This window comes from Plectropomus leopardus, chromosome 20, assembly GCF_026936395.1.
Source record: "Plectropomus leopardus strain MGB_pleo_1.0 chromosome 20, ASM2693639v1, whole genome shotgun sequence".
NCBI lineage: Eukaryota > Metazoa > Chordata > Actinopteri > Perciformes > Serranidae > Plectropomus > Plectropomus leopardus.
The window spans coordinates 18,532,690-18,557,336 of record NC_142195.1 but is presented as its reverse complement, the minus strand read 5'-3'; the positions used below and the strand labels follow the sequence as shown (position 1 = coordinate 18,557,336).

The following is a 24,647-nucleotide window of genomic DNA, read 5'->3' as shown; positions in this document are numbered from 1 at the left end:
CACTCTGACAATGTAGTTTAGGAGTGCTTCATTCTACATCACAATTGATCAATCCATCAACTAACTACTTAAGTGATCAATTTATTGATTAGTCATTTACTCTATGAAATGCCAGATAGAGTGACAAAGCACCAGAGGTATTTTTAAATCACTCTCGTCATTAGAACAACTGCCAAAAAATTCCCCCCAAAACCAAATTTATAATGATCAAAGCTGATTATTGGTGAAATAACCCCATGCCAAGTAGTACTGAAACCTCTCCTGTCAAACAAATTCTTTTTGTTCTTAGATCTAGAAAATAAGATTACTGTTTGTGGGGTTTTGCTGGCAGCCAATCACTGCAGGCTTTTTTTGATTAGTGCAAAATGTGATTGGCTCACTGCTGAAGCAGCAACCTGTGCAGTACCCATGCAGTCCCTCAGGTATGATGAAGTTGAGTGAAGTGCATTTGACAGAGTTGGCAGTTCACCATGCTGAGATGCCACTAGAGCATTCATAAGTATGGCTATACTACACACCTGTGATGTCTGGTTGTACTTTATGCAACCAGATGCTTCCATTCACATGAGTGGCATCGAATAAAGTAGAAAATAAAGGTATTAAATGAAGTACTCTGTGGTTTCTGTCAGTATCGCTTTAAGGATACTGGTATTAGTACTGGTATAGAGAATGTGAAGGTAAGTCATGCTGTGTGAGAGGGGGGCGTTATCTTTGAAGTCAACATATCTTCACATATCTGTGAGGTACACTGTAAAATCTGGCAACGTGATCTAGGAAATTTTCAAATAATAAGGATTATTTGAAAATGCCTGACAAAGATCACTGTTAGATTGAAGCGCTGCACAATTAAAATTTACAGGGAGCTTTTAATACAGTGTGCAGATCTTTTGCTTGACTCTTGCCTTGCTTGCCTTGAGTTTAATTCAGGCTAGTTGATTATCATCCTCCTGTAGTCAGCTGCAAGTACTGAATCTGCTTTTGAGTTTGTAGTGATTACTGTGCCATAGCAAAGGTGACAACTGGGAAACAGGAGGGCAGACGGCAATCAGTCGTCTCCTCCTAGTTTTTGTCTGTGTCTTCCACACCGTCGGCCATTATCTTTGCTCGTCAGGAGCAGCAACCAACACAAGGCCAGTTATTACCGCCTCGCCGGCCTGGATAACATCAAAGAAGACCGGTGGAGCACTGAAGATGTAATGACTGTGCTCTTCTAAGGACTGCTGCATGGTTTGTCATGTCATTATCCCGCCGTTAAAGCTCTTTTTTTCCCCTTCATCTTTTGCAAGTCTTTCGCAGTTCCTGAACGAGGACAGTCTCCAATTATTTTGATGCGGGGAGAAATTACCCTGCGTTCATGTTCTACTGAATAGAAATGCTTCTTTCACCTCACTCTCCACCTTTCTTGTGCTGTTGGTGTTTTACTTCAGATCCAGCTTTTCATGCCATCTCTTTCTTCATTTTCCCCACATAAAATATTCTGTCATGTTCGTGCTGGTAGTTCGAACAAGAGCAATTTGTCATGTTGGAAAAGGAAGCACTGAAAGCAGTTTGCGTACTCCATGGTAATTTCATGTGACAGAGGAGGAGGAGCAGAGCAACGGCGAGCCAGTATACTGGAAGAGGAGGAGGTCATGGTTCTTTGGCACCTGTATAGCCTCACACAGACTGTGACTGCGAGTAATGGAACTGATGGAGGGACAAAAGGGTGGGGCAGAGGTGGCAGAGATTAGAGTTTAACCCCAGGTGTGCATATGACGGGGGAGCTTGCTGCCCATTTATAACTCTAGAGAGATCTGATGCTGGGGTATTAGAAGGTGGAAGACTAGACTTATCCTGTAAAATGAGTCTTCTAAACTCTCATGGTGGTTAAACACTTTCTTGGAGGTTAATTTGAACTCACTTCCCCTGACTCATGATCATTTCAAGTCAGCCAGTGTGGCATCTGTTGTCCTGATGCTGGTTGTCATCACTGCTAATGAGATAATTTGACTTGTACCTGCCAAATTCTCCTCCCTGAAGCGCTATTCATCCTGAGCAAAACATGAAAAGCTTGAAAGCATGTTGCTTTTTTTCACCCGCAATAATTAAACTATACAAAGTGAAAGACTTCCTTTTTCAACAACATTTTGTCAATGTTTTTTCAACATCTAGCAGCCACCAAAAGCCTTTCAGACGTTTTTTGTTGTTTTTTTTGTCTTTTGTAGCTCGAATTTAGTGCTTTTATATTAGTAAAGCATAATTTTGATGAGTCCTTTACAGTATTATCTTTCAATATAATTTCTTATTTAATTTCCTTGTATTTGTGACAGAGACAATGGGCATTTGAAGCATTTGTTCTGTGACCCTTTGTGAGAGACAAAGTACCGCCTCATTCATTTCTGTCTTTTGACATGTTTGTTTGTGTCAGAGAGAGAAAGACAGAGAATAAAAAAGGCCAGGTGTGTTTCTGAAGCACTGTAACTTCATTTTATGAGTTGTTCTGTTGACAGCTCCAGTAAAATCTGATTTAATGTTTTTCTCTTAACCTGCACACGTCTGTGTGTTTCAGGGTCAAGCTGAAAGACGGCGTGGCGTTCCTGGGAGCTAGAGCCAGTAACCCTGTTGTGTGGACGGTGAGTCAGGATGTCAGAAGTGAAGGTCACAGGGTTGTCACCCTCCACTGTCGGAGGAAGGAGAACAGTTTTAGTCAAAGGTAAGTCCGACTCCCTCCCTCCACCGAAATTAATCAATGCGTGAATGAAATATGAAGTGAACACCCTGCTGAACAACCAGAAAGCAGCAGCACACTTGTTTATTTCTCGGACAGCTGTCAGCAAGGAGTGATTGCAACGAGTGAGGATGAAAGAGGACATGACTCAGCATCTGAGGCATTCATTCCTTGGCACTGCCATGCATACACGTCCTCAGCCACACTCAAGTGTAGGCAATAAAATGCATTGTTCAAGGAAAAAAAATGTTTCCACTTGCTTGCACCTAAATATTCTGCATTTTTTGATATTGTCAAATATACCAATGGAAAGACCAAATTTAACAATGGAAAGTAAATTACTATGTGCCCTAGAGACTGCCATTGTTTCAAGAAACAATTAAAAAAAATTAAAAAAAACAAAACAGAATTGAGTCATACCATCATTAAAATGAATGTGGGCATTGTACTTTATTTGAAGTCAAATCTACATTCACTGTCCTTTGGTTTGAAATATTCAGTGAGGCACAAAATGTGCATCTGAAATTATCCTCAACAAATATCCTACTACTCCTGTTTAAGTTGCACCTGCTGAAATGTTTTGTAGTTTTTATTCAGCCTTATATATATATGTGTGTGTGTATATATATATATATATATATATATATATATATATTAATAACAATGTATCAAATGACAGTTTGAAAAGAGTTACTCATAGTGATGAACCTATAAAATCATCACCTGAATCTGCAGCTTCTAGAGGCTTAACAGAGCTCCGGGTGCTCATTGTTTTACTGTCTTGCCAACAACTTAACCATTTTAGTTCACTCTCACAGCTATATTGGAGTAATTTCTGGCCACAGCAGGCAGCTGTTTTCAGTGGGCAAAGCTCTAAAAACCCACTGCACACTACATGCCCAGTAGCAAAAAGCAGACAGACCAACCTGTATTCACTTCCATCTTGTAAAATGAAAAGGCTTGGTCAGTGGACCCTCAGCATCAGTTACAGACAGAGTGAGGCACCCGTGAGTGTCTGCATGTGACCAACCTGGCCGCATCATTATCTGACACTCTGAGTACCTGCTGTAGTATAAAGAGTGACAAAGACCGAGTAAGGAGGGCAGGAGAGGTGGTGGATGGAACACACTAATGCAAAATTTTCACCTAGGAGACATCCCAGTGCCATGTGAAATTAACCATCAAAAGCACGTTTTTTTCCACAACCTACTGTAGAGCATAATGTGTGTCATGTGACAAACCAACACATACACAGGACTTCCGCATTAACATTTTACAAGTTAGGTATCCTTTTGCATCTGGTATTTATGTTTATGCCGTAACTGTGGTGTCAACAGATGCACATGGTGGGATGACGCTGCAGGTGCTTATGCTTAACAACAGCACATGGCAATCCATGCCAGGACGTCAACAAATGCACAAGCTGGCACAGCTGGTTAGGTTTAGGCGATAAAGTCACGTATGGTTTGGATTAGGGGAAGGAGGCACATGGTAAAGTTTAAAAACAAACACTCTCATTCACATTCAAACAGGAAACAAACACAAGACTCCTGCATCAAAGTCTCAGTTTCTCAAAAGGGGAATGAATGCATTTGACGATTGGAAACTGCATATTTCCCGTGAACACAAAGGTTTTTTTTAAAGAGACACAATGTATGCAATGAGTGGAAATTGGCTTACAGCCTGTGAGCCCCCAAAAGTGCAGTAGAGGGATTCTTGGACCCTCATTAGGAATGGGAATGTGTTGCAAAGACACAGTTAGAGACCAGCTTGTGAAGGCAGTGGCACATTTAGCAGCTAAAAAGCCAGACATTTTTCTCAGGAGTTGGTTGAAACCAAACAGAGCTATAAGAGAGTGAATGTTAGACTTGCACTCATCAGCTTGCCAAAAACACAACTCGAACTGAATTATAATGTTGCTCAAGGCAGCTGTAGACCAACCACTGTGTTCACCAAGGTAAAATTACAATTTTTTTTGTTCTTTTAGTCCCTTTTAGTTCAGCTCCTCATCAGAAAGGGCTGTCTGTTTGGGAAGTACTGAGCATACTAAGCATGGATAAATGAAACTAAAATTATACAACAGGTTATGTGAGATTTTGTAAGCAGATGTTTTGAATTTTTTTTTTTTTTTTTTTTTGCTGCTGTTAAAGATGACTGTCTATGACTTTGATTTCTAAAGAATTTTCTAAGTTTTTGGATTCTTTATTTACCGGAGGCAGTTTTCTTTGTGAATTCAAGATAACGTGGTATGAGTAATTGATATACTAATGGTGATTTGAGGGGTGGTGTATTAGTATGTAAGTATGTAGTAAGTATGTATTTATGTGCTCATGTGTGGGTGGTTGCTGCTTACATCAATGTATTTACATTGATGAATAATAACAAGCTCTGTGTGTGTGTGTGTGTGTGTGTGTGTGTGTGTGTGTGTGTGCACTCGCGCATATATATAACAGGGAACATACTCATCGTTACACAGTCACCAACAGGGAAAGCCAAAACTAACAGGGACATTTTTAAGTCCCCACTTGGACATGCTCTAAATCATCATAAAATCATGTGTTATGGCCTCTGGTGAAATTTTTCAGATTTTGCCAAGAGGGGACCAAAGTGTGTGTGAGTGTTTATATCCATATTCAGAGCTCTCCCTCCTGGTTGGAGCTGGTATTTGAACGACCATTCACACGTCGCTTTTAACACTCCTCTCCCCAGCAGCCTTTCAGACTGCAGATGGGCCGTTAAACAGGCTTTAGTAATGTTAATGTGGGTGACATGAAGGCCACAGAATGTAATGTATCAAATATGATACAAATAGCATGATAGGGTTAATAAAGACACCAGTCTCCTGAAACGTGATTTGTTATTAGTCTTTGCATTAAAATTCAAGGCTTGGCTTTAGGTGATTTCATAAGTTTTAAGCTCTATACTGTATTAAAATAAAGGGCTCCCCAGAAGGCAGGAGAGAAATCAGTATTTTAGAGCCTTAAAAAAAGCAAGAAAACTATAATCCAAGCAGAATAAACCTTTACATAAAATGATCAGCAGTAAGATTTTTTCTTTTTAGGTTTAATTATGTAAAATGATGTAACATCAGACCTTGACTAGACCTTTAAAGTTGTTCAGTCCCTGACAATACTGACCTGACCAGTTTTCACGAGCACTGAATGTCAATCAGTTTTCAATATACTTCAATATACACTCTCAGTCTGTACTCATAGAAATGTAATTTGTTTGTGGGTGCACATTATAGAAAACATGTCCAAACATAGGATAATGCAACATGAGTCCACTGTTGGCTGGTACATAATGACAATTAGTTCCCTCTTGGATAGCATGAGTGACGTTCACACTCCACCATGTAAAGAATAAATAAAGATAGATAAGACTTACACAAAAGAATCTCACCTAAATAATTCAAAAATTATTCCTCAACTATGATTACAATGACTGTGATTATTATAATTATAACTAATATTTTATAACAAACTATAAAAGTCTCAGTTTTAGTGGATGGCTTAACCATCTAGCTTGACACTGTTTTACAATACGGCTTCCCCAGAGGGCAAGGAAATATTTTAAAATCTAAAGAAAGGAGAAATAACAATAACAACAATAATAATAATAATAATAATAATAATAATGGTAGGAAGAAAATGTGGAGAAAATACCAGCAAGATCTTTACTAATTTTAATGAATTGCTTAAATTAGTTTATTATCAGAATTTAACTTAACCTTGAGATTAGCTCAATCCTCCAAAACTCCCTTTGAGTTTTTAGATGCACTAGAAGCACTAGATTTCTGTCAATCTTACAATGTACATATGTTTTGTTTCTCTATAATCACAGGAATGCATTTTATTTGCTGATCTACTCTACAGGCAATAGAGGTCCACACTTGTGTAGTATAAAGCAACAGGGTCCACAGTTGGCTGGTACATAATGACACAAGTTACTTGTAAATATATCTAAACTAAATCATGTAATTTTTTTTTGCTTCTAAAAGGATCTGTAAGTATGTATTTTTGTAACTGAATATAAAGGCTCAGCCGTTGTGGATGTCTTTACCATTTTATAGCTTGACACTGTGTTTAAAAGGGGCTACCCAGTCCATTCTCATTGTTAACTTTTCAAATACATTCCCTCTGTCAGTGCTTTTGGCATACCTGCATCAATCTGGATCATGGCAGGATGATGTGAGATGAGAACATAGCCGGACAGAGCCAATGCGTATTGTTATTATACGTCAGTGAACAGCCAGACAGCACGAGGCACATCTGCATACATCTTGCGTGGCTAGCATCACTTGAGAATATGGATGGACGTACTCAAAACTTCCATTTAACAGTTTTTACAAGCAAAAAAAATGCCATGCAAGTTTTAGGTTTTATTTTTGAGGATTTGAAGTTTTTTTTTCTATTGGGAAAAGAATATTAAAACAAAAATGTTATTTTTTTTTTTAAAAAAAGGAATAAAGTTTCATCATCATTGAATGATGCCTTTTCAGAGCCAATATTTGCATAAAATGAAGCAAATAATTTAAAAATAGCTTTGCTGGTCCAAAGTCTTCTTTGTAAAACATCAGAGCCACTCAGAAATACTTAGAGGGCAACTGAGGAACTGAGTGGATTAGTTGTGGGCAGACAAACAGTGAAAATCAGATTTTAACCGGTTTAAATAGTTAAGAATTCTGTATAGTTGCAGTGATTTGACAAAATTGCAGGGTCTCCAGAATTCACAGGAATCAACTGAATTTGGCATTTATTGTTATGGTTGAAATCCAATGTATGTGTGCCCATCTATAGGAATCCATTTTATTTGTCGCTCCACATTACAGAAAAAGAGGTCCACACTTGAGTTGTATAAAGTGACATGAGTCCACTGTTGGCTGCTATATAATGACACAAGTTCCATCTTAGATATATAGTATAGAGTGACATTCCCATTTCAACATGGATAAATGACAAGAATAGGAAAAAAGAAGTTAGATGCATTATTGTTCAAAAGAAAATAATCTACAAAATGTAATAATAAAATTATTTATTTTTTAGGGAATTGGAGATAGAAATATCATTTTAGTTTTTTTGTAATTTGCTTTTTTTGAATCGTGCACCTGAATAAGTTTTTGAGTTGCTGTTTAAGAGTGTGCTCCTTTTTACCTTGTGTTGAAAACACATTGACAACCCATCATGATATAAATGACTAGAGCAATCTTTAATGGTATTTTATAATATGGGAGGTTTTGTGAGCAATCAGTTTGTCTCAGTTACAGGGATAAGTCAGTTAGAGGAATGATTAACCTCTGAAACCCTCTGTTCAACTGCTGAGATGAACTATTTCAAAATCTATAGGTTTTGGCTGTACTTTTGGCTGTGCTTTAACTTTAAATTCTAAAAAGGAAAGTCAGTCCACACTTTGTCCCCTCTTGGCCTGTACAAAATGACACTTCTTGTTTTGTTTTGTTTTGTTTTGTTTTATATTTTCTTCAATGTTTTAAATTAATCTTAAATCTGCATTAGACAGACAAAATTGTATATACACATTACTAGAATCTCAAGAAACCAAAACAACTACAACTACTAAAACAACTAAAAGAAATATAAAACAGCCAACAATACAAAACTGCAGAACTAGGATCAAAATAGGATTCACTTTCAAGTAAAAATAAAAAAATAACGCTGAGAGATTTGGATTGGATTGTCTGCTGTGTACGACCTTTAAAGTCTTCTGTTGTAGGAGAGGGAACTGAGAGTTTTTAAATGGGTGTACTGGCATGCAAAATTACCAGCACATTTATGGATTGTCTTTAACAGAGGCTGACTACTCATTTTGTATTGGATTAAATGATTTGCCATCTCTCTGTGTGCATGCTGCAGTGACCAGAGGACTTATTATTATTCAACACAGTTTTGGTTTATATGAAGAATTTCAAATTCCTTAAAGGGTTTTTAGTTTATGATGTAAGCATTAAACAATCCTCCACATTGACTGAGTGGAGTGTCCAGCACCCATGTGCCTTTAAGGTTGCCTCTGAGAAATGAGTGACTTGGAGAGGGTGAGGGGTCAGTGTGTGCAGCTCTGTGCAGGCCTTGATTCTCTGCAGTGTGGGGTTGGTTTCTTTGTTGTTGACGATGGTCAATAGAGGCCATTCCACATTAAGCTTCAGAGATGCTAATTTATATTAGCTAGAATGTTACATCCAACTCTGACTGCCTGAGACATGGGTCTGTCCCCTGTCCTGGGTTAAGCAAGTGGCACACAGTGCTTATTTTAGCTTGGTACAACATCTCTGGATTATTGGAAGAACATCCTAAAAGTTTACAGATTGGGCATATAATTCTCCACTCAAATTCCCACTAGCTTGAATACTGATACAAAGTAGTACTTTTTTTACTGGATAGTTAAATATTTGAACATATTTAATCACCTAATAATTACATGAATTTCATGGCAAACCATTGTGATGTTACATAGTTTATTGTGCCAAGTTAACATTTAATTGTTCTAATCATAATAAAAGGTTTGGTTTCAACTATAGGAGTAAAAACAAAACTAAAGAGTAAGAGTGATCGTCTGATCATCATGTTAAACATATTCAGGAAACAGAAATAAAATGTCAGAATGCAACATTGAGCCAAAGAAAAAACATGGTGGATTATTGTAGTTTTGTAACATAGGTTTTATTATTGATCTGTAATGTTGAATTTATGTAGTCCATTTTCACCTCCTGAACCCTTTCATTTGAGCTGCAGTGATATAAATTTAAAAGGTTTGGTCATAAATCAGTTTGAACTTATATATGAAAATAAATAGTTTTCTAACCTATAAAACATTTAATGGGGGCAAAGCGTGTATGTACATGCTTAACACTGCGCTGAGAAACAAAGCATTTTTTAAGTGACTGTAAGATTTAAAACAGCAAATGCAACTTTTAAAATGGCCTCCCAAATAATATGTCAAGATCCACTACATGGTATTTTTTAACAGTTTAACAATATACCATCAGTAGTGTATCAGTGTATCAGCGTACCATCAGTAGTTGCAATTTATTTATTAGTTATCAAGTAGTATTGACAAAAGTGAAATTAACAGTCTGTTAACAGCCAGCTTAGGAAAGATGACACTGACATGTAAAATTACCAGCACATTTATGGAGCGAAATGCATCCCTAAAGGAGGTTAAATATTCATTTGTTTGTGAAAAAATTGTTGTTCATCTCTCTAAGATGTTAAACATTTGATTCAGTAGTGGTGCTCTGCATTATTAAGTAAGCAATCACATGGTGTTATAGATATATTGTTAGATTTATGAGCCTTCAGTTGATGAAGCTGACAAAATATGTAATTTCCTCTACACTGAATAGGTGGAGTGACCAGCACCCATATGATTCTCAGATCCTAACTTTGAATGTTGAACAGTGGAGACTGCTGCCACTGAGAAGTGAGTGACCTGCAGTGAGTGAGGGGTGTGTCTGTGAAAATCTGTCAGGCCTTGATTCCTGCAGTGGGGATGGTTTCTTCTAGCTGACGATGGTCGTTAGCACATGACACATTGAGCTAAGGGGTTGCTAACTTCTCATATCCAAGATGCTGTATCTGATTTAGACTGACTGAAACGTGGCTTATTCCCCATCCTGGGTTTAACAAGTAGCACACACTGCTTATCTTGGTTAGTACAACATCCCTGGATTATTGGGAAGAACACCCTGAAATTGTACGGAGTAGGCATACAATTCTCCACTTTAATTCCCATTTTAAATACTGGGGGTTTTTTTTCAAAACTTGTACTATTATGGATATTTATGTAGTTGAACATATTCAGTTACCTAATGATTACATCTGTTATTTCATGACATACCATTTTGATGTTGCACAGTTATTGCCTCAAGTTTACATTTCATTATTCTAATTATAATAAAAGGTTCTGTTTTTTAACTAAAGAGGTAAAACAATACTACAGAATTAGATACTCTGTAAAGCATCTACAAACATTATTTAGATAGTTAAAATGTTGTCAATGGTTATTGATTGTATGGAGTAAAACTAATTTGGCCCTTTTAAATGTTTTATAGGTGAGCTACATAAAGAGTACATATTTGTGTCCTGATTGTGTGATTATCATTTTAAACACATATATGAACAGAAAGTCAATGTTGACATGCAACTTTGAGCCAAAGATAAATGTAGTGGGTTATTGTTGTTTTGCAACTTTTGAAACCTATTAAAAAATTTAATGAAGGGCAAACGTGTATACTTTACAAAGTGCTTAGAAAGACATTATTTATTAAGTGACTCAAAAGATTTAAATAGCAACTGCAACTTTATAATGGTCTTCCAAATAGTATTTCAAGATCTGCTACATGGTATTTGTTAACAGTTTAACAGTTTATTAACATTAGCAGTTGCAACTATAGAAACCATCCAAACAATGTTTATAAACAGTTTTCAAACCAACTATTAATAGTTAACAAAGTGTTATAAATATTTGGTCTATCTATCAAGAGATATTTATATTGTATAATTTACTTTTTTTGTTTTACAAGGTTTACAAATTAGTTGGAAACCATTAATACTTAGTTTATGTATTTATACAAGACTGTATAAGTCTTGGTATTTGACTAATAAAATAACAATCTATAACATTACTTATAATGGGTAAAGTTACTTAGTTATCATTTCTTCATTGGTTATCAAGGAGTATTGACAAAAGTATAATTAACAGTCAGTTAACAAGTTATTAATGATGCCTATAATTGTATTGCAGCTTCAGAAAGATGATACCGACATGTAAAATTACCACATTTATGGAGTAAGATGCATCCCTAAAAGAGGTCAGTATTCATATGTGTGAAAAAAATGTTATTCATCTCTGTATGATCTATGTACATTTGATTCAGTGGCTTTGTGCATTCTTTAGAAAGCAATCTGTCTTTATTACATTCACACACAGTTTTATAGATATATTTTTATATTTACTTGGCCTTCAGTTGATGAAGTGGACAAAAATATGTAATTTCTTCTACACTGAAAGAGGTGGAGTGATAGCACCCATATGATTCTCAGATCCTAACTTTGAGTGTTGAACAGTGGAGACTGCTGCCACTGAGAAGTGAGTGACCTGCAGTGGGTGAGGGTTTGATTCTCTGCAAGTCAGCCTGTGAAAATCTGTCAGGCCTTGATTCCCTGCAGTCGCGGGGGATGGTTTCTTCTAGCTGACGATGGTACGTTATGGCGTGAGGACATTACACATTGGGCTTCAGGGTTGCTTACTTCTCATATCCTAGATGTTGTATCTGACTGAAACATGGCTTTTCCTCTTTCCTGTGTTAAACAAGTGGATGTTGGGTAAGATAATGTTAAACTGTAAAGAGTAGAAATACAAGCAGAATTCCACATTTGTCGTCAATTGCACAATTGACTACAAGCTATTCAAAAAAAGGAGTTAAACATGTTTTTCACATGAAGAAACATCTGCTGGGAAGTGACATAATAACCACATGTATGTAATATCACTGAAATAATTGAAAGGTAATTATTTATTAGTGGCCCTCTAAAGCAGTAGGGCATCTTGGCTCTCAGTGGCTCTGTTTGTCTGAATTTTAACGCAATGGCCATCAGAAACACATTAACATTAGTTAAACTTTAAGTGCTAAAGAGTTGTTTCAGTTGACAACACTGGAATGTAAAGACCTGTAAAGCTGAGTGTCAATGTAAACTTATTTAGCAATCTCACATGCCTTCATGCACACTCTCTGTGCCATAGTGACAATGCTGTATACCAGCCCTGTATTTGCCAACTAATTTACAACTCTATGTGTTACCAACTATAGTTATCAAAAACAACCAAAAAATAGATATAACAATAATAAAAAACTTAGTTCTGGGTTGCACAAACCTCTTTGAATGGGGTCAACAGAAGATAACTAGTGAAGGCCCATTCATAGATGTGTATCCTGCTGTGATGGTTTTGAGATGAGGTGTTGGTGGCTCATCACCATTTCAATGCCCATCAAAAACACTAACATACCAGTTAAACTTTAAGTGCTAAAGAAAGGTTTTAGTTCACAATACTGGAATTTAAAGTCCTGTAAAGCTGAGTGACATTGTGAACTTATCGTATTATTATATTATTTATTATGTGCCTTTCACTTCATGCACTCTTTGTGCACTGTGACAATGCTGCATGCCAGTGTGTGTAGTATATGTTATAGACTGTAGTCATTAAAAACAAACATCTTTGAATGGGGTCTAGATTAGATAATGCTAAAATACACTTACAAACACAGGTGTTTCATCCATCACTAAAAACTATTCATTTGAACACAATGGAACACATTACAAAACAAGATATTTGGTGTTCAAATCCATTACCTATCATAATAGCATGAAAAGATTCAGAGAACCTTGAGAAATACATAAAAGAGACAAGGCTAAAAACCAAAAAATGAATGGCCATGACCTTTGACCCATAAAGCTGCACTGCATTAAATACCAACATGACTGAAGGATATCACAAAATGAGCTGGGGACACTAAAACACTGACAGTGGACACAGTTTATCACTGTATCTATAAATGCAAATTAAGACTTAACTATACAAAGTGAAAGCCAGATATCAACAAAATCCAGAAACACTGCCAACTTCCCCGGACCTGAGCTCATCTGTCCGTCCACAGTGAATACTAAGACAAGTTATAATTGTGTTCACATTATAGCCTTTATTTTAAATAGCTACAATGGCAACATTTCTGGTGCCAATTTACTAAACAATGAAGCTTTACTGAATAGATACATTTTTGTATTAGATATTTTCTCTTTACAAAATGCACCTTTCTATTTCTTTTTCATTAATCTATGGTGGAGTGTGAATATCACTCTGTCTATCCAAAAGGAACTTGTGTCATTATGTACCAACCAACTTGGGACCACGCTTTTATTCTATATGTGTGGCCCTTTTTTCTGTAATGTTGATCAACAAAGAAAATGCATTCTTATGCATATACATTGAAAACACGCACACATTGTAAAGAGATCCTGCTTGTAATAATAACTCTTAATGGGAATTTCAGTAAAGTCTGATAATAAATCTATTTTTATGATTAATCAGCAAATACTGTTGCTGACCTTTATATCGTTTTGGTCCTTTCTGGGAAACCCTTCATTGTAAAGGTGAACATCTAAAGTAGGAATTCAGTATGTTTTTTCCATGGCCAAGGGATCAGCCAGTATGTGATATCTCTGATCTAGACACTAGAAAAGAAGTCTCAGACTTGTAATGTCATGAAGTATAAAGTCTGGAGCTGCTCCTTCTGCTCACCGAGAGCCTAATTTTGGGGACCAACAGAATGTTTATTATCCATAAACCCAAATGAACTTTATTATATTGGTGTTGTCAGTTCTGTAACAGAAAATGTTCCCATATACTTATAACATTGTTCTGGCTGTTCTCAGTGTCATCTAGAAAATCTTTCACAATTTCATATCAATGGAGCAACTCTACACTTTATATCACATGACATCACAAGCACTCCAGTTTTTGGATATGGGAGCAGAGTTGCCCATGTTTACTAATGTTTTAGACTGCCTTAGATCATAGAAATAATATGTATGTATTTAGAAATGGGCATAATTTCCCATTAATACAGTATCAAGCCATAAAAGGTTAAGCCAGCCACTAAAGTTGAGCCTTTATATTTCTGTTACACAAACATACTAACAAATCATATTTGAAGAAGAAATGTAACATTATTCAGATGAGATTTTTTCCTACAAGTATTATTAAATATGTTTGTATGTGCTTTACATGGTTGAGTGTGAGCGTCCTCCGTGCTATCTAAGAAGGAACTTGTGACATTATGTACCAGCCAACAGTGGACTCATGTCATTATATCCTACTCAAGGGTGGACCTTCTTCTGTAATGTGCACCAACAAACAAGTTGCATTTCTTCAAGTACAGACTGAGAACACAAGTATATTGAAAACTTGATTGACATTCACTACTTGTGAAAACTGGTCAGGTAAGTATTTTGGAAATTGAACAATTTTAAAGGTCAAGTCAAAGTTTGATGTTACATAATTTTAATTTAAAACTCCTTTTTTAGTTTTTCTTACAAAAGGAAATGGAGTGTGGACATTTTTTTTCTTTTTAGAGTGCAAAGTTCAAAGAGTACAAACAGAAGTCGACTTATGAAGGCCCATTCATAGATGTGTATCCTGTTGTGATGGTTTTGGGATGAGTTGTTGGTGGCTCATCACCATTTCAATGCCCATCAAAACACTAACATACCAGTTAAACTTTAAGTGCTAAAGAAAAGTTTCAGTTTACAATACTAGAATGTAAAAGTCCTGTAAAGCTGAGTGTCATTGTGAACTTATCGTAACATTTATTATGTGCCTTTCACTTCACGCACACTCTCTGTGCACTGTGACAATGCTGCATGCCAGTGTGTGTAGTATGTGTTACAGACTGTAGTCATTAAAAAAACAAACATTTTTGAATGGGGTCTAGATTAGATAATGCTAAAATACACTAACAAAACACAGGTGTTTCATCCATCACTGAAAAACTATTGTGAACACAAAGGAATACATTACAAAACAAGATATTTGCTGTTCAAATCCATTAACTATCTGCCATAATAGCATGAAAAGATTTAGAGAACCTTGAGAAATCTCTGCATAAAAGGGACAAGGCTAAAAACCAAAATGAATGGGCCATGACCTTTGACCCATAAAGCTGCACTGCATTAAATACCAACATGATATCACAAATGAGCCTGGGGACACTGAAAACCACTGACAGTGAACACAGTTCATCACTACATCTATAAATGCAATTTAAGACTCTACTATGCTAAGTGAAAGCCAGATTCAACAAAATCCAGAAGCATACTGACTTCTCTGGACCTGAGCTCAACTGTCATGTCACAGTTTGATTTCTTTCTTTGGAAGCAAACAGCTTTTAAGGTCTAGTCACAGACTTGTGTTAAATCATTTTATAGTGATTAATTAATTAAAATAAATATATTATTTATTAAAATAAGTAATTATATTGCTGATCATTTTATGTATAATGTTACTCATTTATAGATTTATTTTTCTGAATTTTTGGTGATACATTGGTAGTTACAATTGGTCTGGTCTAAATATACATATATATATGTATATATATATATATATATATATATATATATATATATATATAAAACAAAGACAACAATAAAGTTATTAACAGTAAATAGTAAGATAAAACTGAATTCACAGGATTATGGGAGCCTTCTTTAAAAGATATACTTTGCTTTGGCAAGTATTATTTCTGTAATATTTATTATCACAAAAAATGTTGATATATTGCAAGCAATAAAGTTTACATACCCATTTTTAAAGATACAAATGAAGTTTTAGTGAAAAAGAAGCACTCTATAGGTGAGAGAACCAGGATAAACCAGTTTGACTGCAGTATATGGATGTCCCCCCCCTTTGATAGGCAGGGCGTCGCTCAAGGCTTCAGGTCCCCTCTTGGCAATTTCTTTAAAAATTGTAAAAATCACATTTGCAGTAATATTGTGAAAGAAGACCTCAAAAGTAAATTTTCAATTCTAGTTTTGTATTTTTAAAATGACTGCTAATAAAGGTTCCCTCTTGGATAGTACACTTAGATAGTCCCCTATTATTCACGTTCGCATGTATGTATGTGTGTGTGTGTGTGTGTGTGTGCGTGTGTGTACAAGTGTACAGTATTTGACATTCAACTCAGCAGCTAAATGGTTTTAGGCAAAGACAAAGTAGCTGCACACAGGAAGTGACACACCCTGGCTGGGCTGTTATTTCCTCCTAGGTGCCAAGGTGACGACAGTGATGAATGACGAGTCATCTATCATTTACGTGTATCTCTTTTACAGACCCGCTGAGGAGCAGAGACATTGAATTATAGAGGACTGCTCAAATCAAGGTCATACATGTTGAAGCCAGTATTATGCTCTGCAATTCTGCACTCAACAAAAGACTACCTTGAAGTATTGAAGTGATAATGCACTACCTGCCATGACCCTGTGCTTTTAGAGTTCTTTAGCTTACATATGAAAGGAAATAACTGTAGCACATTAGTCAATGAAGAGTCATTGATAGTTTTTTCAAAGTATGTAGACTATCAGAACACTAAGGTTTAATTTAGAAACTATCTTTGATGGGGTTAAATGTTTGCAGAGACAGTAGCACTTGGGGTCTTTTCAATTTTACTGAAATATTTTTAAAAATTCTCTAGATACATGAATGGAACAATGAAAGTGCTTCCGTTGCAGTGTAAGTTTTATCTCCTGACCAGCAGTAGCAAGTCAGAAATTACTCTCTGCTTTCTGTGGTCTCCATACACCTGACTGGACTAACACACTGCCCAAAGAGCTTTTACTGGTCTTTGCTTTAAATTTCCAAACTAGAACAAAATGAGCTGTCTGAACTCTTACATTGTCCACTGAAATCTGTTTTTGAATTACATTTAGGAAAGAAATAGGCTTCACAGTTGCAGAATCCTGCTTCATTTAAGAGCCCGGAACAAGGTTTAGGAGTTGAGGTGCCCAGTCACATCATCTATTATAGCTCTCTGATTGGTCAAGCTTTCACCTGGAGGGCTATGTCGATTCTCTGTAGATATTTTCCAGACTACAACAGAAAAAAATATATCTCATAAGATTTAGGCTGGCTCTGAGGCTACAACAGAACACAATTTGTTGAATTAAGTCTGAAAGCCTTGAAAGTAATTTCCTAAATTAATTTAATCTTTTGGCTCCCTGGTATCTGCAAGGATTTCCTGTTTGACGTACTTTCTCTGACTCACCAGTAATAGGACCATACTCATTTTATTACCGCTGTCCTGTGGGTAGGAGATATTCCATCAGTCAGGTTAAGTGCAAAAAGATCTTCATTAGCCAGAATATGAATGGGTGTAATGGAAATATGTAGAGATGGAAGCCAAGGAGTTTAAAAAGACAAGTGCCCTGAAACATTTCATTTCTCTTTATGTCAATTGAAGCTCACTTTGCCGATCATTAAAACAGCATCACTGCCAGAACCTGAGAGATAACCACTGGGAGCAGCATGCGTCTCCCCTGGCTCGCTGTAAAAAGTGCGACATTACAGCCAATAGTGTGACCGCCAGGTGCCAGACTCCAACAGACTTGATGACTAAACTCCCAGCAGCAATTTAGGAGAGGCAAGAATCTACTGTGGATGCATACGAATCATGCAAGTGTAAAGATGACTTCAGGGTAGTAAAAAAGCATTTTTTAAATCATGTCTCAGAAGTGTGTATGATGTGTATGTCTACCACAAAGCGGTAGTCCAGGTATTTTAGCAGCTGAATGTTCACTGCACTGAACTTCTATGCTCTGCAGAAACTGAAGTAGCTGAGAGTTGAGGTGTGAAGAGAAATAAGTGGCAAGAGTGTTCTCACAGAAGGGGAAAAGGGGTGAAACCAAGTTTATTTGACTGTCCCTCTTACAAAATGTGAACCATTAATACATGCAAGTAATGTAATGTAGGTGCAGTTTAGGAAAAGACAAGGTTGGGCGTTGTAAAGTCACGTAGGTTTGGTTTAGGCAATTACATTCACATAGGTTCAGTTTAGGAAAAGAAACAGGGCTGTCACGTAGGTTAGGTTTTGACAAGTCAAGGTATGTAGGTGAGGAAAAGAAACAGCTGGGTGTCGTGAAGTTATGTAGGTTCAGTTTAGGCAAGTAAATTGTTAGGTTTAGAAACATGGTGACAGTGTTCCTGAAAATAAGTCCAAGTTTACGTGGTTTCACATGGTTCAAAACACTGATGTCCAGGGAAAAAGTTGCATGTTTTGTGACCCATCCATGACCTTAACCTATCTCCTTACATGGACTTTTAGTCTGTACACTACTGCCTTACTACCATAAGCACATTGTTCATGTGATTGTAGCCTACCAAATTACATGGATTACACAACAATTACTGTCTCATGATCACTTGTGTTATATATGATTTGTGGCACATTACATTTAATACGTATAAGCCCGAACAGTACATGAGGACAGCCTGACCTAAGTGCAGAAAGCAGCCTGAGATATCCTTTTCTTATTCCCTTTAATTTTTGTCCTTGCTTTATCCAAAAGTGGAAAATAACAGAAATTACAGCGGACAGACTAGCAGATTGCTATTTTTGATCTAACTGGAGTGTCTGAATGCTTCAGTTAGACTAACATTACCGAGCCAACATTAAAAATAAAGTTAAATATGGCGGTGTTTATGCATGTGTATGCTTATTGCATGGACCATTTTCTCTCCCTCGCCAGCAGCTGCAGCTCTATCTATGAGCAGCAGCTCCTTTACACAAACCACAGAAACCACACTCAATATTTGGACAAATTGATCTAGCTACAGTATGTATGGAAGCCTGCATGAGAATGGATTACATATTTAGCCGAGTGGGTGTCAATACCATTCTTTAAATAAATTGTCTATAGTAAAAACAGCATGTCAATTTACACTCATCACAAGGTCTTAAAGATGTTTTGGATTTCGTTAGCATCATGCTTCAGTGTGCCCAAAGAAGCACTTAAGAAACCAATCCAGCATTTTTTTTCAATGCTGATCTGTGTCACAGACTACTGTGGTCAGCGTTTTGTATTCGAGGGCATCTGTATGCAGACAGCAAGGATTGCAGAGTGGGTAGCGTGTAAGATAAGGAAATCCTATAGTGAGCTGATCCTGATCCTAACTGTGCTCAACATGTTTCATCAACACAGTTGGTTGTGCAAAATGAATCAACAGTATCCAAATTAAGGCAAATGAACTGGAAGCTTTGCGCACTCAAATGTCATGAGTTTACCATGAAAACCATACCAAGAAACTTTCTTTTCAGAAATAAATCCTGTTTCTCGCTTTAGGCAAGGAAACATTTGATTTTGGCAACTTTTTTTATCTTTATTGGACTACGGTAATCGGCTCCTTATTAATGCACCTGACCAGTGCCTGAATAAGATACTGTATACTGATACTGTATACTTTTGTGCTTTACATTTTATTACCTGCTGCTGAAACCACGTACACCACTGTACACTGTATGACCTGCTAAATGGCCCTCTTAGTCTGTCCGCAGCCTCCTGTTGGTTCGTATATATATATATATATATATATATATATATATATATATATATATATATATATATATATATATATATATATATATATATATATATATATAAGAACTTTGCTTGCGCTTGGTTCCTTCTTATTTGTGTACATACATGTGTAAAAACCATAGTCAATATGGCCGGGACTCTCACAAAATTCAGTCAGGTTAAGTGTAAAAAGATCTTCATCAGCCAGAATATGAATGGGGGTAATGGAAATATGTGGAGATGGAAGCCAAGGAGTTTAAAAAGACAAGTGCCCTGAAACATTCAATTTCTCCTTATGTCAACTGAAGCTCACTTTGTCGACCATTAAAACAGCATCACTGCTTTAACGGTCGCCAATGATGATACCTTTATATATATATATATATATATATATATATATATATATATATATATATATATATATATATATATACACAGTCATATGAGTCATCACAGCCTCTCTCAAGAAATTAAATCTTCTGTGAACAATAAATCAAACATAAAACACTGATCTTATGCCCTTATTAACAAAAGCATATCACAAAGTAGCCACAAATAGGCCACTACGACTGTGCAAGTCTCCAGACTGTAATAAAGCTGACGGATGGAAGATCAAAGTGGCCCAATGGTCATCAGACAATACTGGCTGCTCTCTTATGAAGATGTATTGGGACACTTAAATGCTAAGAGTTGTCCTTCACCAGCCAGTCCTTTATTTCTGTGTCCTCACTTGTACTGTGGAATTAGGCTGACTCTCCCTAATGTTAAGCTAATTCATATTCCTTTTGCTGCACTGAACTTAAAGTCCCCATCAGCTGTTGGGATAATTAAGCACGGGTATGCACACACACGCGGGAATCATGTACACATTACTTCTGCATTGATGTGAGTGAAGTGGGTGGGTCCTCCATGTAAATGGGGTTGACAGTGATGTTCCTATAGGAGAGTCACACATTGCAAAATCAAAAAGAGAGTCATCATCCATGCATGTCAGGTATGCCAGCTGCCTCTGGCTCCTTTATTTCTTTTTAATGAAAGCTAACGCAATTTGGAGTTCCTGTCTGATTGAAGTGAAGAGTTAGGAAAAAAAGAAACAAATGAAGGTTTTGTTACGGCTGTAGCACTTCTGTGGCCCAATACTCAGCGTGTCAATCAGTACCTTGTCCAAGCTGCGAGGGGAGTTCGATTTGTAATTGCAGGAGGTGAGGCGTGGCATCTAAGAACTAATTAAAATAAACCAAATCTAATGGCCGACATTTCTCAATCTGCCCACTCCCTCAAATTAACACATGCACAGAGAGACGTGCCCCACTTCAAGAGCAGTAAAGCGTTTGACAAACATAAGCCCTTTTTCCAGACATGGAAGCTGAAATCTTTTGGGTTTTGGCTCTGTTTAAACATGACAGGACTGTTATAGAGCTGCAATGCTCGCGCAATATTTGGCATCTGGTACACAAAAGGGAGCAGTGGCTCAGCAATGAGAATAAAAATGATATGAGGGGAGACAAGTGTTCTCTGTTCTCTCACAGGCTGCATCAGTGATGGATTTTAAAACTTATTTGAGGAGTTGAAACTTTGGGATGTTTGGCATTTTTGCTGGAAAAAAAGGCTGACGCGACTGATCAATTATCAAAATTGGAGCTGATTCATTTTCTGTCAAGCATCGATTAACTGACCAGACATTTCAGCTCTAATATGATGACTTAATCAATGACCTTTGTGAGTGCCAGGGACACTCACCCATGCCTCTCCCAAGTGAATCCACTACTTCTCTCATAAATCTCATCATTTATCAGATAGGCTGCAGATTTCTAAGTTCTGCAGTGTTTCGCACAGAATTACAATCAATGTGTGGCGGTAGCCAATGATGGGGTCTGGATCAGTTGTGTTTGTGCGTGTGTGTGTATGTGTGTGTGTGATCAGATCGATGAATTGGAGGAGCAGCTGCTGCAGAGGTGAGTGAAATCAAACTTATAGACCTAGCACAATGAGCGGTCGAGTTTCATTTTCACTGCAACTCGCATTCTACTGCTCCGTCTGTGCCCTGAGTATGCTCTGTGCTCCAAGAGTGTGATGCATTAAACTGAACAACATCCATATATTTCAACAAGTCTCCTCATGAATAGTTCAGCTCTACAAAGTAGAAAATCAGTATGTGGCGGCAGATGTTCATACAGAGGCAGGCTGCCATGAATAAATGAATAATAATCAGTGAAAACACAATTTATCGATTGATCTGAAATGAGATAATTCATACCAGCACCTTAAATTTGCTCACTCACATAAGTTCATGTTTTTATCAAATTATTATTTCTTTAAGTAACAAATGTATGGCAGCAGGTAGGAGAACATCTTTAAATCTGTTTGATTATTTAACCTTGTGCTGCTGCAGCTTTTCTTTTAATAGGACTGCATTCAACCTAGTCTTGTACTGTATTTTTAGTGCAACTTAAATGCTCCTCAGTAGCACATATTATTGCCTTTGTTACGCTTACAAAAAAAGTGGCTGAGGTGCTTATTCAGAGCTGTCTAACATGTAAATTTGACAGCACATTTAGGCTGTTATTAGGTGTATGTGTGAAGCAGGCCGTATACTGTTAAGTATATAATAATCAAACGTGATTTTCTTACTGTAAATATTAACAGAAATCCTTCTGTGTGCAATCATCTGACATGCACACAAACAAACACGTGAACAAATGGAACCCTCCAGCATCTTTTCACCTTCAAAGTCTACGGGATCATAAAACATGCCACCACATTCAATTTGTCTGCTGTTGCTAGAGAGGACTCCCGCTGTGAGCAAGTGGGAGTAAGGCTTACTCTAAAAGACTGACAAGACAGCCTTACAACACCTACACAATGATGCAAGCCTGAAAACCAAAGTTTTTAGGGCCATATCTAAAAACAACACCATAGTCTTACATCTGAGTGACAACACCAGGATAAATGGAATTATATTTGAGCCAACAATGTATGCTTTACAGTGCCTGTTTCATCATGTTTGCACTTATTTCAGCTTTGGTGACAAGAGTTATAGGGTTAGGATTTAAAGAAAAACACGTCTTGCAAAGAAGTTGCGTGAAAAGTCTAAGAGTTGTGCTGAGCCTTTGATGAAGAAACTCTGCTCAGTGCATAAGCCCCCGTGTGAAAATAGGTTAAAGATTCAAATTGTTCTCCAACAGTTGGTGAAATCATGTTTTAAGCATCAGTGAAATTGAGGCTTGTCATTCTGTGTTTGCCCCAGCCATCTGCTGAGGGAGGTGACATGAGCCTCTGAGGGTCTTTCTGCGAAACAGAGGAAGCAAGCATCAATGAGGGGAATGGAAACCCCAAGCTTGTTTTAGACTGAAGTGATTAGCATACTCTGCCGTGTGCCAGGGAAAGAAGAAAGCCACAATTCCCAGATAAATAGTCCGCAAAGATTTTCTTTAGATAAGATTGCCTCTGCTAAGCATTGTTATACCTCAATGCAAGATTTCCTTCAAGTACACCATATATCCTTTTTCATTGTTATGCAAAATCACCTGCTGAGATGTACAGATGGCTCTTTAGGGGAGCGCTGAGTCAACATGATCCATTATGAACGGACAGGTTGCTGTGAAATTTTACAGACATTCATGTTTCCCATGTTCCTAATAAATCCTACTGTAGGATAACACATTATAAGTCTAATATCTCGAGAGCTGTTGGAGGGATCATCATGACTGTCATTCAGAGGATTAATCCCAATAACTTTGGTGATCTTCTGACATTTTGTCCATTGTTACAGTCGTCCATGAAATACTGGCAAAAAAACTACTGACTTTGTGTTTAGTGGTCGCTTTTGTTAATTAATTCCTCCATTGCACCTTTTGTTCATATATTTTTTGTTATTTAGATTCTGTTTTTCATTTTATATTTTTTTATTGCTGCTATATTTTTATCTTCTATCTTATTCTATTTAAAGTTACTATTTTTTTTTCTTCCTCTATGTTAATTGTTTTGCACCAAGTCATTTTCCTTGTATGTGTAAATGTACCTAGCAATTAAACCCAATTCTGATTCTGATTTTGACTGCCTGATCGACACTGCACATGTGCAACTCTCAACAGAGATGAGAAGCAAGCAAGATTGTTCACTCTTGGCTACTTCTGTTGTCAGCTCTGCAAAAAACAATGTGTTTACTTCAAAATGTTATTGATTAAGACCTTTTTAAAAATAAGTTTTAATATCCTCTGATTGCAGTCTGATGAGGTATAGTTTATGTATTAAGAGATAAACTTTTCAAGAAATAGTAGGTATGATGTTGCCATTGATACAGTGACGCATCAGCACCAGCTGTTTATAACAAAATTAAGTGAGCAGTATTAACTACTGACAGTTCACCTTCTGCTGTATACGATTAGATGTATTGACAACTACCAGTGAATTACCAGTGATATTGAAGAGATCTTAAAAACTGGATGTTTTTTTATTTTTCACAATACTATGCCAAAAGACAACACACACACACACACACACACACACACACACACACACACACACACACACACACACACACACACACACACACACACACACACACACACACACACACTCCTGTTGATGTTTAAGCTCACATTAATTTCCTTAAACCAGGTACCATTATTGCCCAAGTGCATGTGTTTATTAAGTGCTAAACATGAGGTCAACAACTTCCTGCTCATACAAATCACCCCTCTGATCTGTGATAAGAGCTGCCCATGGGAAGCACTGATCCGGCAGCAGGGACAGATTGGCAGTCCCTGCTACTAAACTAACATGGATGTCAAACTGTTGATAAT

At 36.9% G+C, this 24,647-nt stretch overlaps 1 protein-coding gene and 1 long non-coding RNA gene across 2 annotated transcripts in view; one reads left to right on the top strand and one right to left on the bottom strand.

Moving 5' to 3' along the window:
• LOC121960000 (transmembrane protein 132C) overlaps nucleotides 1-24,647 on the top strand; it is a 190,105-nt gene that overhangs the window by 92,293 nt on the left and 73,165 nt on the right. The window contains exon 4 of the mRNA XM_042509583.2: nucleotides 2,549-2,692. Within this exon, the coding sequence (XP_042365517.1) occupies nucleotides 2,549-2,692 (144 nt within the window). The remainder of the gene's footprint in view (nucleotides 1-2,548; nucleotides 2,693-24,647) is intronic.
• LOC148186209 (uncharacterized) overlaps nucleotides 2,538-24,647 on the bottom strand; it is a 132,220-nt gene continuing 110,110 nt past the window's right edge. The window contains exon 6 of the long non-coding RNA XR_015775191.1: nucleotides 2,538-2,659. This is a non-coding gene — a long non-coding RNA (uncharacterized LOC148186209). The remainder of the gene's footprint in view (nucleotides 2,660-24,647) is intronic.